Source organism: Corella eumyota, chromosome 4 (genome assembly GCF_963082875.1).
Source record: "Corella eumyota chromosome 4, kaCorEumy4.1, whole genome shotgun sequence".
NCBI lineage: Eukaryota > Metazoa > Chordata > Ascidiacea > Phlebobranchia > Corellidae > Corella > Corella eumyota.
In genome coordinates this window covers 15746193-15763353 of record NC_137493.1, presented here as the reverse complement: position 1 = coordinate 15763353, position 17161 = coordinate 15746193, and the positions used below count along the sequence as shown (strand labels likewise).

General features: G+C 32.0%; 3 protein-coding genes across 5 annotated transcripts; all 3 read right to left on the bottom strand.

The window, feature by feature from the left end:
* Positions 1–763: 763 nt before the first annotated feature.
* LOC145751033 (membrane-spanning 4-domains subfamily A member 8-like) lies at positions 764–4797 on the bottom strand. 2 transcript variants are annotated; one of them, XM_082567103.1, is made up of 6 exons: positions 4260–4797; positions 3740–3847; positions 2626–2685; positions 1876–1974; positions 1342–1473; positions 764–1039 (listed from the first exon to the last, which is right to left on the bottom strand). In XM_082567103.1, exons 1-6 carry the CDS (start codon positions 4341–4343, stop codon positions 980–982), a joined length of 543 nt encoding a protein of 180 aa, XP_082423229.1. In that variant the 5' UTR covers positions 4344–4797; the 3' UTR covers positions 764–979. The 2 variants fall into 2 exon arrangements, with proteins under 2 accessions (XP_082423229.1, XP_082423230.1); XM_082567104.1 differs by having other exon boundaries at positions 1338–1473; positions 4260–4787.
* A 2511-nt stretch (positions 4798–7308) lies between these two features.
* LOC145750441 (uncharacterized) lies at positions 7309–12156 on the bottom strand. 2 transcript variants are annotated; one of them, XM_082566479.1, is made up of 5 exons: positions 11415–12156; positions 11245–11352; positions 10130–10189; positions 9421–9519; positions 7309–9018 (listed from the first exon to the last, which is right to left on the bottom strand). In XM_082566479.1, exons 1-5 carry the CDS (start codon positions 11628–11630, stop codon positions 8914–8916), a joined length of 588 nt encoding a protein of 195 aa, XP_082422605.1. In that variant the 5' UTR covers positions 11631–12156; the 3' UTR covers positions 7309–8913. The 2 variants fall into 2 exon arrangements, with proteins under 2 accessions (XP_082422605.1, XP_082422606.1); XM_082566480.1 differs by lacking the exon at positions 9421–9519.
* A 713-nt stretch (positions 12157–12869) lies between these two features.
* On the bottom strand, positions 12870–15342 carry LOC145751022 (uncharacterized). Its single transcript, XM_082567091.1, has 6 exons — positions 15204–15342; positions 14760–14867; positions 14501–14560; positions 14332–14430; positions 13804–13941; positions 12870–13331 (listed from the first exon to the last, which is right to left on the bottom strand). The coding sequence occupies exons 1-6, from the start codon at positions 15291–15293 to the stop codon at positions 13206–13208; spliced, it is 621 nt and encodes a 206-aa protein (XP_082423217.1). The 5' UTR covers positions 15294–15342; the 3' UTR covers positions 12870–13205.
* Positions 15343–17161: the final 1819 nt, after the last annotated feature.

Below are 17161 nucleotides of genomic sequence, written 5' to 3'. Positions count from 1 at the left end.
ATGTTAAAGAGATTCCACTTAAAACAGCAAAATTAATAACGTCTAAATTAATCACAGCCGTTCCGAAGAAAATTTCAAGCATCTAGTAGAAAACAAAAATCATTTAAAAATCATATTTGTTTGCTAACCAATTACTACGAAAAATGTATTATTTTTTTGCCAATTTAATAACCAATATTAATTTTTGCCAATACAGTTAGATTAAATGTTAGGTTATAGTTATGTAATTTTTAACTTAAATACTTACAGCTAAAGAGCGCATAGTACGTTTTCTACTTGCTACTAGCTGTTGCATAATCATTTTATTTACTTTGAATAACAACGTCTAAATTATTTAAGAATTTTATAGTTTTTCTTAATTTATAGTTTTTTTTTACTAAATTCAGATTAGTTTTTTTTAGTTTCTTATATAGACTGCGTGACGTATACATCGAAACTGTGTTAGTATCAAAAACTATGAATTTAGTCGCTGATGGTATGTTGGTGAATTTCCTTAAAATTTCCGCTCCTACTTTGCTTTAAATTTTGATCGAATGCGTCAATATCAAAATTCCCCCTCTACACTATTTAAATTCCCCCTCTACACTATGCATAAAGACTAAACAGAAAGTAAGCTTTTTTGTGGTGTAGTGATTTATAGATACTACGTTTTTTTTTAAATATATATAAACAGGAATTAGATAACTGCATATTAAAGCTTATTTCACTATTAAGCTTTAATAAAAATTCATTTTTTTAAAATAGCATAAGATCAAAATTTCACTAGATTTGGTAAATATTTTATTTAAATATATAGGTGATTACACATTAATAGTTACAACAGTCATTTAAACTTATTGTTTATAGAGCATTAATTTAAGGTAGTTTATATGGTAAAGTTACAGCAATAAGAATCAAGAAATCATTAATAATCATGCGTTAGCTTAAATATATATTAATTTTCAATTAAATATAATAATATATTGCTGTATATTTTTGATTAAGGTTTATATGCTGGAGGCTGCTGCCCGTTGGTTTGTGCTACGACAACTGGCCCGTTCTAAAATATAAAATAATGTTTTTTTATGGTTTTAGTTTCTAGTATGCGGTAAAACTTGTACAACTTTGGACTGGGTTTGGATAATTTCATAAGGCCTATAATATCTTAAATTTGTACAACTTGTAACTGGGGTTGGGGTAATTTCATAAGGTCAATAATATTTTAACTTGTACAACTAAAGAATCGGGGTGATATTATAATGTTGATAAAAATATTAAATTTTGTAAAGTTGATTCAGTGAGATCCAATATCAGCCAGTATTTTTAATTTAATCAAATAGTAAAACACTATAACGTACAAACCCCTCCACAACAACCACAAGCAGGCAATCCCATTGCTGAGTTAAGACGACAGCAGAAACTGGCGCTTATCACAAACAGAATAAACGAAATGAGGTCGATAAATGTAAGCAGAATTGCTGGAATGCCAAGGCTCTAAAACAAACGGTTTAGAAATAAATATGGTACCGAACTAATAAGTGTTTTAACCGGGTCGCCTGAAAATAAGAGAGAGGAAACTAAAGGAAGCGAAAACGGAGAGGCGGAATCTTAAATAATAACACGCGGAAAAACGCGGAAATGTTATCGACTGTTTATTAAAAGATACTGCTATTTGATTGAACACAAAATATCAGTAATTAAACCCTTTTTAGAAACCCAAGCTTACCCTACCCCTCTTTTGGGTAATGCAGTTTAATTTTAAAAATATCATTGACTTAAATACAAATAAACAGTCAACGGAATTTCCGCGTTTTATTTTTTTAGGATTCCGCCTCTGCTTTTTTGGTTTCCTTAATTTTCCATTCCCTTAAAATCTGCGTCCTCGTATTAACTAACCCCCAAAAAAAGAAAGAGTTGAAACGCAATGAATCCAAGAAACATAGAAATTCCACTGAATATGCATGCAACGATGCTTAATCCCATATGGGCGTTTACCTACAATTGAAAAAATATGTGTTTTTTATTATCTTAAACACGATAACTAATACATAATTTATAGCAACTCCGGTTTGTGTTTAGGTTTCTATGCAACTTATGTACAATTGGATCGTTAGAATACTGGTAAATTTAGAAATAGTATTGAAAACCACTGGCAGCATGGTGTAGTGGTAAGAACACTTGCTACACCACACATGAGGTCGTGGGTTTAATCCCCAGTTTCGCACCCCAGCTGTAGCGCCCTTGAGTAAGGTGCTATAAACGGTACGAACTCCTGCTGAGCCATCACTTAATCAGCAGTATAATTATCGGGCAATTATAATCTATAATATTTCAAACTGCCACAGTCAACTCAAGACTGGGTCGGAGTAACTGATGTTAATCTATGTTTACGTCACGCATTCAACTTTCCCACATCGAGGATAAAGATATATACAAAAAAAGGGGGGCAAAGAAAATTTCATGAGGTAACATCATTTTTTTTCTTTAGGATCGATGTGCTATTGGGACGTATTTAAACTATCCGTAAACGTCGGGCTCTAGGCCGAATAGTGTGACATTGGTGCGGCTTGAACCCAGAACTTTTTAGCCTGTAGTCTAGCACTGCCATGACCAATCAAAGTTAATTTTGTGAAAATATTTACTTACTAAGCAGCTGTTTGAATTCTGACCTCCTGCTCCTAATCCGAGACCGCCAGCAATCAAAATCTAAAAAAAAATATTTTATATATATCTTTATTCTTGATGTGGAAAGGACGACTTCAGGACCTAAACATGAAGTAACATCAGTTACTCCGACCCAGTCTCAAATTGCCTGTGGCAGTTTGGGATATCATTGAACTTTATTACCCGATAATTAAGCTGCTGATTAGGTGCTGGCTCAGTTTATACTGTTTAAAACACCTTACTTTAGGTCGCTACAGTCTGAGAGCAGTGTGGATTAAACTCACGACCTCATGTAGTGTAGCAAGTGTTGTTAACGACCGGCAGCGTGGTGTATTGGTAAGAACACTTGCTACACAACTATGAGGTCGTGGGTTCAATTCCCACTGATCGTATGCTGAAGCGCCCTTGAGTAAGGCGCTATAAATGGTATGAACTTCTGCTGAACCAGCACCTAATCAGCAGCTTAATTATCGGCTATTTTTTATCTGTATCCCAAACTGCCAAAGGCAACTTGAGACTGGGTAGGAGTAACTAATGTTACTATATGTTTAGGTCGCATTCGACTTTTCCACGTCGGGGATAAAGATATATACAAAAAAACAGTCGTTTTATTTAAATTATTAAGTACAATAATAAATCCATAAGGAATACAAAAGATTATGTTAACTGTAAACACCAACACTTGTTGTGATTATTATAGGATGTGTGACTTTAACACAATGTGAATGAAACGTTTTAAACGGAACTATAAGGAAGTTATATTATGGAAGTGTGTTGGTGGTATTCAAAACACTTAACTAATAATAAGATACAAATCATATTAAAACATGAAACAAATGCTATCATTAAAGATTTAATTGTGGTTTTGGTTTATTTTTGTTGGAAAAAATTGTGTTTTTGGGGTCAATTTAAAAAGAATATAACATATTGGTCATTGTACCGAAAAACAACTACACTAATACTAAGATACTTCATGTTTAACGACGGCGAATCAAAATTTGACGATATTTTTTTAATAAAATTGTAAACATATTATTGTAAGGTATTGTGAAAACAAATAATCAAAAAATAACTTAATTATTTAAGTGCCTCTTACCCATATCCCTCCCCAAAAACCCGAGTAGTTAGTCAAAGAAACGCCAACTACAGCTATTGTAATGATATCCAATAGAACTGAAAGTGTGCCAAGCACTAATTCAATAATCTAAAAACGAAGTAAATATTGTTAAATATTTAATCCCTAATATAACTTATATAAATGATATTGTATTAAAGTTTAAATGTATCTTATTAATGCTAAAGACAAACTAGGGTGTGGCAGTATAAAACACAAAGTAAGACGTGCATGTGATCATTTATTTTTACTGTACAAGGTTTTGAGTTTGAATCCCACTTCTTACGGGTTGTAATATCTATAAATATGACGGTAACCATACTTTAGCTAAATTTTAATAACAAAAATTTCTATAATCAGACAGTATTATGGATTGATAATATGCTAAACTTAACATTGATAAGTAAAAACGTCTTATAGTCAAGCTATAACGCCGGTCTTTAACCTCATAAAACAACTTATTATATAACAAAAATAATTTAAAAAAGTTCCAAAAATTTACCCCCAGAATTTTGATGGCATTTTTTCGACTTTCAATTGTTGCAGGGTCGCCTGCAGTAACGGTTGTAACTACGACAGATGCCATGATAGATCGAGGATTTTAATTAACTGTGAAACGCTGAAACACTAAAATTTTTCTATAGTAAACCAACCGAAATTTAATGGATTTACAAACCGGTAATTGAATATATTAGGCTGCCTTATTAAGTTGATAGATTTACTGTTAAATGTACTAACACTAAAGCTGCCTACTGTTAAGTTACTTTAATAAGTTAAACTATATTGCTATATGAAACAATGGTAAATGAATAGACAGTTGAATGAATCATATATTTTACAGTTTTCTATATAACTATTGGTCTGTTTATACCTTCTTAATATATTCATTTTGCATATACACTTTATAAAGGCTATGCAATATTAGAGGAATTATGCCCAATGACTTTGTATTATTTGCTAGATTTTTGACATGTCTTGATTCATAAGGCCAAAAACAAAATTGTTTTTCCTATTTTAAGTCTAACATTGTTTTTAAATATTAATATATAACATTTACTAATTGATTGTTAATTATAATTATAACGGTAATGTAGATATTATCATTGTCTATTCTAACTTTATAAAATTAATTTATTGTTCATTCATTTAACCTATTGTTTTAAAGCAACACGCCATTGGCAGTTAATTAGACTTTAAAATTTAAATAAAATAAAACTTTTTGGTGGGCGGAGCATCCTGTCTTGTAGGTGTTTGATGTGCATAATTTATGTTTTAAAAATAATCGACTTCTAAAAAAAATGTCAAAATATGGCATTTTTACATCAGGGATTAGCAAACAATGATAAAATAGTCAGTAAAAATTAAGCTTTAGTCTTCAAAATCCTTTCTACATTTTAAAAATTAGTTTTTTAAGAAGTACCTACCTTAATAAGGTTAAGGTATCCTATCCAGCGAATACCGACAAAGGCAAGCGATATGCTGAACAAACTGCCAAGAATACTGAAAGTTAAATGCGCGTTGATCTGTCAACAAAATAAAAACATAAAACAGGTGGTTTTTAAAGCACTTTATAAAAGTTGTGATATTATTTACCTGACATACCGATGAGTCTTTATAAGAAGCACCTATACCCAGCGAGCCAGTAAATACAAGCTAAAAATCAAAAATAGTTTTACCATTTTGATAAAGTTAAATTGCTCTTTGAAACAAGTTTTATTTATTACAGTTTACGCTAAACCTTACTTTAAAATTACAATTTTTAGCCATTTAAATCTATGTTATAAAAGCTGTTTACTAATAGCGTATTTTTTAAACATTTTAAGATTATTTTTACCCATATTCCGCCCCAAATGCCGTCGTAATATGTTAAAGAGATTCCACTTAAAACAGCAAAATTAATAACGTCTAAATTAATCACAGCCGTTCCGAAGAAAATTTCAAGCATCTAGTAGAAAACAAAAATCATTTAAAAATCATATTTGTTTGCTAACCAATTACTACGAAAAATGTATTATTTTTTTGCCAATTTAATAACCAATATTAATTTTTGCCAATACAGTTAGATTAAATGTTAGGTTATAGTTATGTAATTTTTAACTTAAATACTTACAGCTAAAGAGCGCATAGTACGTTTTCTACTTGCTACTAGCTGTTGCATAATCATTTTATTTACTTTGAATAACAACGTCTAAATTATTTAAGAATTTTATAGTTTTTCTTAATTTATAGTTTTTTTTTACAAAATTCAGATTAGTTTTTTTTAGTTTCTTATATAGACTGCGTGACGTATACATCGAAACTGTGTTAGTATCGAAAACTATGAATTTAATCGCTGATGGTATGTCGGTGAATTCCCTTAAAATGTCCGTTCCTACTTTGCTTTAAACTTTGAGCGAATGCGATTTATAGATACTGGGTTATTTCGTTTAAATATATATAAACAGGTATTAGATAACTGCATATTAAAGCTTATTGCGCTAGTAAGCTTTAATAAATTTTTTTTTTTAAATAGCATAGGTTTAAAATTTTACTAGATTTATTAAATATTTTATTTAAATATGTAGGTGATTACACATTAATAGTTACAACATTCATTTAAACTTATCGTTTATAGAGCATTAATATAAGGTAGTTTATATGGTAAAGTTACAGCAATAAGAATCAAGAAATCATTAATAATCATGCGTTAGCTTAAATATATATTAATTTTCAATTAAAGAGTGATTGTATAAGTTCAATATAATAATATAATGCTGTATAATTTTGATTAGAGTTTATATGCTGGAGGCTGCTGCCCGGTGGTTTGTGCTACGACAACTGGCCCGTTCTAAAATATAAAATAATGTTTTTTTAGGTTTTTAGTTTCTAGTATGCGGTAAAACTTGTACAACTTGTGACTGGGTTTGGATAATTTCATAAGGCCAATAATATCTTAAATTTGTACAGTTTGTGACTGGGTTGGGGTAATATCATAAGGTCAATATTATCTTAAATTTGTACAACTTGTGACTGGGTTTGGGGTAATTTCATAAGGTCAATATTATCTTAAATTTGTACAACTTGAGACTGGGGTTGGGGTAATTTCATAAGGTCAATATTATCTTAAATTTGTACAACTTGTGACTGGGCTTGGGGTAATTTCATAAGGTCAATATTATCTTAAATTTGTACATCTTGTGACTGGGGTTGGGGTAATTTTATAAGGTCAATAATATCTTAAACTTGTACAACTAAAGAATTGGGGTGATATTATAATGTTGATAAAAATATTAAATTTTGTAAAGTTGATTCAGTGAGATCCAATATCAGCCAGTATTTTTAATTTAATCAAATAGTGTAACGCTATAACGTTCAAACCCCTCCACAGCAACCCCATCAGGCAACCCCCTGATTGCTGAGTTAAGACGGTGTAGGGAATTTGGTTAGGAAGGCGACCGAAAAGTCCAGCAATGTATTAAAATACTTAAATATATTCCTAGGTAAAATCTTATCAAATAGAATTCTGGCTAACATACTTTATTGATAACAATATATATACAAAAATGGGGGCGATAATATTACAATATTACATTACGTTAAATCATTTCTAAACTGACATCATTATCATATAAAACACACTAACTTCTTTCTCCACAATCACAATTATCAAAAAAATACAACACACTCACAACTTCGCCTTCCACGTAAAGCGACACCTTAATCAAATGGTACATAATACACATAAACTAAATTATTCTGCGATGCGAAAATAAATAATATACTGGGTTAAATAATACAAAACTACATTACATGGCTGTACGTTTCACTGTCATTAAAAATGGATGGTAATTCTATATCAAATTAATTAATTATCACAAGATTAAGGAAAAATATATTCAGTAAAAATCTGACGCATACATAGAAAAACTATGTCACTATTAATAATGTTTTTTTTTAGGTGTTTACTATATAGTAAAAACTGAACAACAACAGGAAATGTTATCGAGATATAACCTAAATCCAAAATTGGGGCGATGATATGTACATACATAGCGTCTATACAATGTGTAGGATCTAATACACTCCTACTATGGCTTAAACAATTATTAAACCCCAATAGAGTACGCTGTAAAGATAAGCATCGATAAGAAAGCCACACTTAATTAAAATACACAAAATAGTCGTGTTAAATCAAACTCGCTAACTTATTACCAAAACCTGCCCAAGGATTCAATCTACCAAATGTAATCTGTACAAGCGGCTTTTAATCAGAATTGAAACTACAGAAAATGCGAAATAAATGCGACACAAAAATATGACATAAAACACAAACTACAAAGTATATAATCAACAAATTAAGTATAAAAGCGAAAGTCTAATTGTGTGTTAAACCTTACTTCGGCCTTACTTATTTATGAGTTTTTACGTCCAGCGAACTGACCAAAAAGCTATATTGCCAGTTATTTAAAGCGAAATAAAATAGGAGAAAGCGCATACAAACAATAAAGAAAATACAAAGCATTATCGATAAACAGAACAACAAGTGCGTCATAAATGACGATGGGGAGTGAAAATCTCCCGCAGCTGGGATCAAGCCGAATGATTCAGCGTGAAACGCCGGAGCTCACTAAAAGTGACCTCCCGCTAATAAATCATTTCAAATTTTTAATAAGATCGATAATGGACATAACACAATGTTTAACTATCTCAATATAATGACGCAATAAATTTGGTAATTCTAATTACCTTATGGGTAATTAGATCTGTCCTTGAATAAAAAGGTATTTCTTAGTTTTTATACCCTTTTAAGTAACCAATACATATGAATATTGTTTCTTTGTAATTCTCTTATTGTTAATAAATTTGCACGGCTTTTAACCGCATAGAATGGCAGCGAGTTTGCACAGTTATTTGGGTTCACAGAACGAAAGTTATTATTTTGCCTGAGAAGGGGTTCTTTCATATTCTTTTTTGTACTTCATAATGGGTTGGTTCTGGTTGATAATGTTGGTAAAGTTTGTAAATATTTTTTTTTTTGATACCCCCAGTTTTGCGGCGGAAATTACATCACGGCTGTCAATGCAGGTGATTTTGGCCATTTCTTGCCGTTCTTTGTGAACCAGCATCCCAGCTGTTTTGAGGCTAGGAAAGCCTTTGCAGCGTAATTGATTGCGATGCTAAGTGCTTTTCCTACAACGGCAGCAAAAACTGGCGCTTATCACATGGAGAATAAACGAAATGAGGTTGATAAATGTAAGCAGAATTGCTGGAATGCCAAGGCTCTAAAACAAACGGTTTAGAAATAAATATGGTACCGAACTAATGGGTGTTTTAACCGGGTCGCCTGAAAATAAGGGAGAGGAAACTAAACGAAGCGAAAACGGAGAGGCGGAATCTTAAATAATAACACGCGGAAAAACGCGGAAATGTTATCGACTGTTTATTAAAAGATACTGTTATTTGATTGAACACAAAATACTAGTAATTAAACCCTTTTTAGAAACCCAAGCTTACCCTACCCCTCTTTTGGGTAATGCAGTTTAATTTTAAAAATATCATTGATTTAAATACAAATAAACAGTCAACGGAATTTCCGCGTTTTATTTTTTTACGATTCCGGCTCTGCTTTTTTGGTTTTCTTAATTTTCTATTCCCTTAAAATCTGCATCCTCGTTTTAACTAACCCCCCAAAAAAGATGGAATTGAAACGCAATGAATCCAAGAAACATAGAAATTCCACTGAATATGCATGCAACGATGCTTAATCCCATATGGGCGTTTACCTATGTTACAATTGAAAAATTAAGTGTTTTTACCTATCTTTATTATCTTAAACACGATAACTAATACATAATTAATAGCAACTCGGGTTTGTGTTCAGGTTTCTATGCAACTAATGTATAACTGGATCGTTAGAATACTGATAAATTTAGAAATAGCATTGAAAACCACCGGCAGCGTGGTGTAGTGGTAAGAACACTTGCTACACCACACATGAGGTCGTGGGTTCAATCCCCATTGCTCTCATACTGTAGCGCCCTTGAGTAAAGCGCTATAAACGGTATGAACTCCTGCTAAGCCAGAACTCAATCAGCAGCAAAATGCACAGGCAACTCGAGACTCGGTCGGAGTAACTGATGTTAATCTATGTTTAAGTCACGCATTCAATTTTCCCACATCGAGGATAAAGATATATACAAAAAATGGGGGCAAAGAAAATTTCATAAGGTAAAACTATTTTTCCTCTTCAGGATCGATGTGCTATTGGGTCGTATTTAAACGATCCGTAAATGTCGGGCTCAAGGCCGAATAGTGCGGCTTGAACCCAAAACTTTTTGGCCTATAGACCAGCACTGACCAATCAAAGTTAATTTTGTGAAAATATTTACTTACTAAGCAGCTGTTTGAATTCTGACCTCCTGCTCCTAATCCGAGACCGCCAGCAATCAAAATCTAAAAAAAATATTTTATATATCTTTATTCTTGATGTGGGAAGGACAACTTCAGGACCTAAACATGAAGTAACATCAGTTACTCCGACCCAGTTTCGAATTGGCTCTAGCAGTTTGGGATATTATTGAACGTTATTACCCGATAACTAAGCTGTTAATTGTGTGCTGACTCAGCAAAAGTTTATACTGTTTAATGCACCTCCTTACAGGTCGCTACAGCATGCGGAATCAATCAAACCCATGTGAATTGAACCCACAGCCTCACGTAGTGTAGCAAGCGTGGTGTAGTGGTTAAAACACTTTCCTACAGTACACAGGGTCCTGGGTTCGAACCCCAGTGATCTCATGCTGTAGCGCCCTTGACTAAGGCGTTATAAACGGTACAAACCCATGCTGAGCCAGCACTTGATCAGCAGCATAATTATTGGGTAATTATAATCTCTGTAATATCCCAAACTGCCACAGGCAACTCGAGACTGGGTCGGAGTAACTGAAGTTACTCTATGTTTAAGTCGCGGATTCGACTTTCCCACATCGAGGATAAAGATATATACAAAAAAACAGTCGTTTTATTTAAATTATTAAGTACAATAATAAATCCATAAGGAATACTAAATATATTTGTTAACTGTAAACACCAACACTTGTTGTGATTATTATAGGATGTGTGACTTTAACACAATGTGAAGGAAACGTTTTAAACGGAACTAAGGAAGTTATATTATGGAAGTGTGTTGGTGGTATTCAAAACACTTAACTAATAATAAGATACAAATCATATTAAAACATGAAACAAATGCTATCATTAAAGATTTAACTGTGATTTTGGTTTATTTTTGTTGGGAAAAATTGTATTTTGTAAGTGAATTTAAAAAGAATATAACATATTGGTCATTGTACCGAAAAACAACTACACTAATACTAAGATACTTCATGTTTAGCGGCGACGAATCAAAATTTGACGATCTTTTTTTAATAAAATTGTAAACATATTATTGTAAGGTATTGTGGAGACAAATAATCAAAAAAAAACTTAATTATTTAAGTGCCCCTTACCCATATCCCTCCCCAAAAACCCGAGTAGTTCGTCAAAGAAAAGCCAACTACAGCTATTGTAATGATATCCAATAGAACTGAAAGTGTGCCAAGCACTAATTCAATAATCTAAAAACGAAGTAAATATTGTTAAATATTTAATCCTTAATATATCTTACCCAAAAATTTACCCCTAGAATTTTGATGGCATTTTTTCGACTTTCAATTGTTGCAGGGTCGCCTGCAATTGTTGCAGGGTCGCCTTCAATTGTTGCAGGGTCGCCTTCAATTGTTGCAGGGTCGCCTGCAATTGTTGCAGGGTCGCCTTCAATTGTTGCAGGGTCGCCTGCAATTGTTGCAGGGTCGCCTGCAATTGTTGCAGGGTCGCCTGCTACGACAGATGCCATGATAGATCGAGGATTTTAATTAACTGTGAAACGCTAAAACACTAAAAATTTTCTATAGTAAACCAACCAAAGTTTAATGGATTTACAAAACCGGTAATTGAATATATTAGGCTGCCTTATTAAGTTGATAGATTAACTGTTAAATGTACTAACACTAAAGCTGCCTACTGTTAAGTTACTTTAATAAGTTAAACTATATTGCTATATGAAACAATGGTAAATGAATAGACAGTTGAATAAATCATATATTTTACAGCTTTTCATATGACTATTGGTCTGTTTATACCTTCTTAATATATTCATTTTGCATATACACTTTATAAAGGCTATGCAATATTAGAGGAATTATGCCCAATGACTTTGTATTATTTGCTAGTTTTTTGACATGTCTTGATTCATAAGGCCAAAAACAACATTGTTTTTCCTATTTTAAGTCTAACATTGTTTTTAAATATTAATATATAACATTTACTAATTGATTGTTAATTATAATTATAACGGTGATGTAGATATTATCATTGTCTATTCTAACTTTATAAAATTAATTCATTGTTCATTCATTTAACCTATTGTTTTAAAGCAACACGCCATTGGCAGTTAATTAGACTTTAAAATTTAAATAAAATAAAACTTTTGGTGGGCGGAGCATCCTGTCTTGTAGGTGTTTTCCTATTGGTTAATACTGTAAGGTATGTATAAGTACAATAACTTCTTAAAAAAGAAAAATTACACGTGATTTACTGCTGTTGCACTAACACTGATATATATCTTTTTCCTCGATTCTTTATAACTAATGCTCATATCATTTAATCAATAATACGGCAACTCGATATTTAAAGTATTAAAAATTTTACTTCTTAAAAATTTTATTATTATTTAAACTTAGTTAATTTTGGTTTCATACGTCGCTATGACAGTTCTTTTGTTCCAAAAACCAGCAGCATGGTGTAGTGGACAAAACACCTGACTTCACTACATGAGGTCTTAGGTTCGATTCTCACTGCTCTTATGCTATAGCGCTCTTAAGTAAAGTGCTATAAACGAATAAACTCCTGCTGAGTCAGCACTTAACAAATAGCTTAATTTTCGGGCATTTATATTCAATAATATCCCAAATTCCAAAGGCAACTCGAGACATATAAATACATACACAAAAAAATCTAAAATATTATGCCTTTCTGTATTAGCTTGGCCTACTCACTAAAGCTGTTAACAATTTCTTTATTAACAAGATAGTAACACAAGTTCCTTTTATTTAAATCAAATTTCAAATATGCAAAAGAAACCAAATTTTTTTAAACTAAAAATGAATATAACTTTACCTTAACATTTTTATTAATTTTAAACAGTTTACAGACTGCTAGTTAGTTATAAAAGTATTATTTAAAAAATTACAGAAAATATTCCAAAAAAAGTTTAGACTTTCGTTTATTCAAGGTAGCATACATGAATTTTCGAAACAAAAACACTGTTTTAAAATAAACCGACTTTTTCATCAAATTCAACATGCGATGATATATTTTACACAAAATTGTTAAGGCCAATTTTATATATAGGCTTGCGAGGCCGTTATACTTAGGCCTGCTGCATCAGCTGGGCTGAATCGTCAGCATATGCAGGAGGCTTGCTTTCCATTGGAGCCATTGGGTAAGCAGGTTGAGCGGCTGGTTGCACATTTTGGGTCACTACAACTGTTTGTGGCTAAAAAAATGGTTCAAAATATAGTAGCTGTTTATATTAATATATATCTTTTTCCTCGATGTGGAAAAGTCGTCTTTACGACCTAAACATAGAGTAACAACTGTTACCACAACCCAGTCTCGAGTTGCCTGTGGCAGTTTGGTATATTATAGATTGTAATTGCAAGATAATTGCGCTGCTGATTAATTACTAACTCAGCAGGAGTTTATACCGTTTACAGCGCCTTACTAAAGGGCGCTATAGCATGGGAGCCGTTGGGATTGAACCAAGGACCTCATGTAGTGTAGAAAGTTTTCTTGCCACTACACCACGCTGTTGGTTTAGTCTAAAATAGGGTTCAAGGTAACATAAAATTTGCTTAATAATTTCTAAATTACGTTAAAAAACATACAGTCTCTAAATTTATAATTACTGGTTAGTTATCATCACTACAATATTAGTTTGTATAAAGTTATATTTTTATTTCTAATACCTGATTTCCGCATCCGCCACAGCATGCTGGCAATCCCAAAGCAGTGTTAGTGCAACAGCAGTAACTGGCACTTACAATGCATAAGATGAAGGCCAGTAGTCCGATGAAAGTAATTAGAATTCCTGGGATGCCAGGAGCCTGTTATAATAGACAAATTTAATATTTAACTTCAGTTTAACTCTAGCGTTTAAATGTATTTTTAAGGTAAAAAAAAATAGAAAAAAAGTTTTTTTGTATATATCTTTATCCTCGATGTGGGAAGGTCGAATGCGCGACCTAAACATAGAGTAACATCAGTTACTCTGACCAGGTCTCAAGTTAACTTTGCAAACTTGGGATATATAGATATAATTGTCCGATATTTATGCTGCTTAAAAAAAGTGCTGGCTCAGCAGGAGTTCATATCGTTTATAACGCCTTACTAAAGGGCGCTACAGAGTGAAAGCAGTAGGGATTGAACCCACGACCTCAGGATAGTATTTTAAGGTCGTTTTTTAGTAAAACTGGGTAATTTTTTTATTTTCCTACCCCGATGTAGATGAACAAACTGAAAACGGTGAATCCAACCGACATTAAGATCCCACTGAAAATGGCTGCAACAATGCTAAATCCCATATGCGTGTTAATCTAATAACAATATAAAAAATGGTTAAAAAGTGTATCTTAAAAAATTGCGTTTAATTGGGTATTTACTTACCAGACATGGGTTTGAGTTCTGGCCACCAGCAGCAATTCCCAAACCACCGGCAACGACAATCTAAAAAAATAAATATAAAGTAAAAATAAGCGGTTTTTGAACTATTTAAAAACTTTAATATGTTTACAAAAGTCTTCAAGCTATTTAAAACAAACTACTGACCAAGTTGTAGGACTTGAAATCACCCTTTTTTCTGTTTAAAAATAGATAAATACCTAACAAAAAGCATTTTTAATTAGAATAATAAAGGTTTAAATACCCAAGCGCCGCCCCAAAATCCAGAATAGTTATGTGCTGGTACACCATAAGCAATCAGCATAATAATATCCAGCAATATAGCCAAGCATCCTAACACCACTTCAGCTATCTGTAACACAGAAATCGATACGTTAACGAAATTTTTTCGTTCGATTTTTATTATATTACATCGGTTGTGTTTTTTATAAAGGCTTGGCGATATAATTAATAATAAAACATTTATTAAAATGCCCAATAATGCTAATAAATATTATATAATTATCTTTTAATACACTAAATTTTGGATAGCAACGCTATGGTTTACTATATAACCATTTGTAAAAACGTATTATTTATGACCTTATGAAATCGGTTTTGTTAACTTTCTGGTATGTTGTTGTCTAGTTTAGATTAATATCGTTATTAGTCAGTTACCAAAATCAAAAATATTTGTTTTTATATTTACCCCTAGTCCACGAAGAACCCTTTTTCTGCTTTCTGCCAATTCTGGATTAGAAGAAACAGTTGTAACAACAACAGGGCCTTGTGCTTGCATTTTCAACTATTTTTAACCTTTTTCAATTAACAAAAAACCTAACTTTGCTGCAAAAAACGCATTTCAATAATACAACATGCTTTAACGATAATTTAAAATGTATAGCTTACATCCTAACCTTAACATATGAACGTTAAACTTATATACAGCCTATGTTACAGCTTTTAAACCCTAGGAATTCCAACAATGCTGCTAGCTTAAGTCTCAAGAGAGCGTTAACTTTAATAAAAACAGGGTAGCTGTTATATCAAGACTTTCAATTCTAATATAAAAGGCCCTGTATAATGTATAGTGTAAGATCTGAATAGTAATCCAACCCATGCAGAGAATACATATAAGTTTAAGGCGTGGCGAATTGAAGCAACGGGGAAAAACGTGCCACTAAATTATTCATTCTTTAAAGAAATTGATGGGAATTTAATCCTAGGTTGGAAATTTTAAACAGGCATTTCTTTAACTGCGGTTACAAACATTTGCAATACCATTCAATATAGAATTCTCTCTTTAATCTCTAAATATATTATACTAATGCGTAGGTGTTAAGCGAAATTTCAACAATATTTAGAGAGAAAGTGAATTGCTAACTAGCATTAAATATAAAATACAATCTTCACATCAATATTCTTGTTATGTTAACAGTAAAATACATTTACTTTAAGAGCTTTTTAACCCTACTCAACCGCAACTAACTGCTTAATCTGACGGTATCTTGCTTTTAGAAGTCAAGTAACTGCAAACAGTTCGGCGAAATGCCGCGGGCAAGTGCAGGCATTGACCTAAAACTTTTTAGGAATTTTCGAATTTGTTTTTCAGGGTATTACCGCGCTAAGCTAGCTCTCTAATTTTAAAATTTGTAAAGTATTTCTTCTGTATTTGCCTACAGTTACGCTTGGCTTATGTAAAACAAAGAAACTGGTCGCTAAGTACAAGTGCTGGCCTCTCTGCTGTATCTTCGTTGTGTCGCTACGTTTGTAAATCCTTTGTTACGTCATACTTCAAATCGCTTTTCAAGAGCTTCGAATTGTTTTTGAAATAGCTTCCGCCAGACCTCGTCACTACAGTTTAAATCAAGTTTATCACTAGCTCAATCCTGTCCTTTATAAGGCTATAAATTAAAAAACTTGCACAACAACCCGGTAATACACAATTTTAATCACTTTTTTCTAGTAAACAACGCCTAACATTTTAGCGAAATTTGAGGTTAATTCAGTTTAGGTACTTTGAATTGTAAAACATTGAAAATTACACACAAAAAAATTACAAAATTTACTCCCTAATTGATTTATAACTAAAGCATTTAGAAACTGTATATATATAGCATCTTTGTGTTAATAATATAGTTTTATTAGCTGTCTAAATTTATTAAGATAAATTAGTATAACTTCATTTAACTGTCTTCTATTAAAATATAACTTTTTTTAGCTGTCTACTATTTAAATATATAAAACATTCGTTCAGTATAACGCGCTCAAATTTACCAATATTGTTGTATTAAGGTACAGCGAGCATACGCTCCCTTTGCTATGGAAAAAAACTGCTGGTTTCGAGTTACAACAGTTTGCTATACCCAGGTTATTAATTGTTTTTTGTGCTTTGTTGAAAGTTGGCTATATAGTTATATGGAAGTTATTAAACTTCAAAATGATGTCGACTGCTGTTATTCGTGGCCAAATGAAAGGGAAGTTAGGTTATTTTGTAGTTAGTTGAACTGAAAAAAATTAATCATAATTTTATATTGAAAATTGGTAAAAATATATTGGCTTTATTCCTTATTTGGTTGTCAACATATATTAATGATGACGTAACAATAGCATAACACAAGACATTTGTTGAAGAATTCTTAATTTAAAAAGGGGTCAAGTTACAGT

Coding starts and splice junctions, on each gene's coding strand:
- LOC145751033 (XM_082567103.1), bottom strand. CDS start 4,343: ATGGCATCTGTCGTAGTTACAACCGTTACTGCAGGCGACCCTGCAACA. Junction 2,686..3,739: donor GTTTTTGGGGAGGGATATGG/GTAAGAGGCACT, acceptor ATTTTTTTTTAG/ATTTTGATTGCTGGCGGTCT. Junction 1,975..2,625: donor AGAATTCAAACAGCTGCTTA/GTAAGTAAATAT, acceptor TTTCAATTGTAG/GTAAACGCCCATATGGGATT.
- LOC145750441 (XM_082566479.1), bottom strand. CDS start 11,630: ATGGCATCTGTCGTAGCAGGCGACCCTGCAACAATTGCAGGCGACCCT. Junction 10,190..11,244: donor GTTTTTGGGGAGGGATATGG/GTAAGGGGCACT, acceptor TATTTTTTTTAG/ATTTTGATTGCTGGCGGTCT. Junction 9,019..9,420: donor AATTCCATCTTTTTTGGGGG/GTTAGTTAAAAC, acceptor CGTTTGTTTTAG/AGCCTTGGCATTCCAGCAAT.
- LOC145751022 (XM_082567091.1), bottom strand. CDS start 15,293: ATGCAAGCACAAGGCCCTGTTGTTGTTACAACTGTTTCTTCTAATCCA. Junction 14,561..14,759: donor GATTTTGGGGCGGCGCTTGG/GTATTTAAACCT, acceptor TTATTTTTTTAG/ATTGTCGTTGCCGGTGGTTT. Junction 14,431..14,500: donor AGAACTCAAACCCATGTCTG/GTAAGTAAATAC, acceptor TATTGTTATTAG/ATTAACACGCATATGGGATT.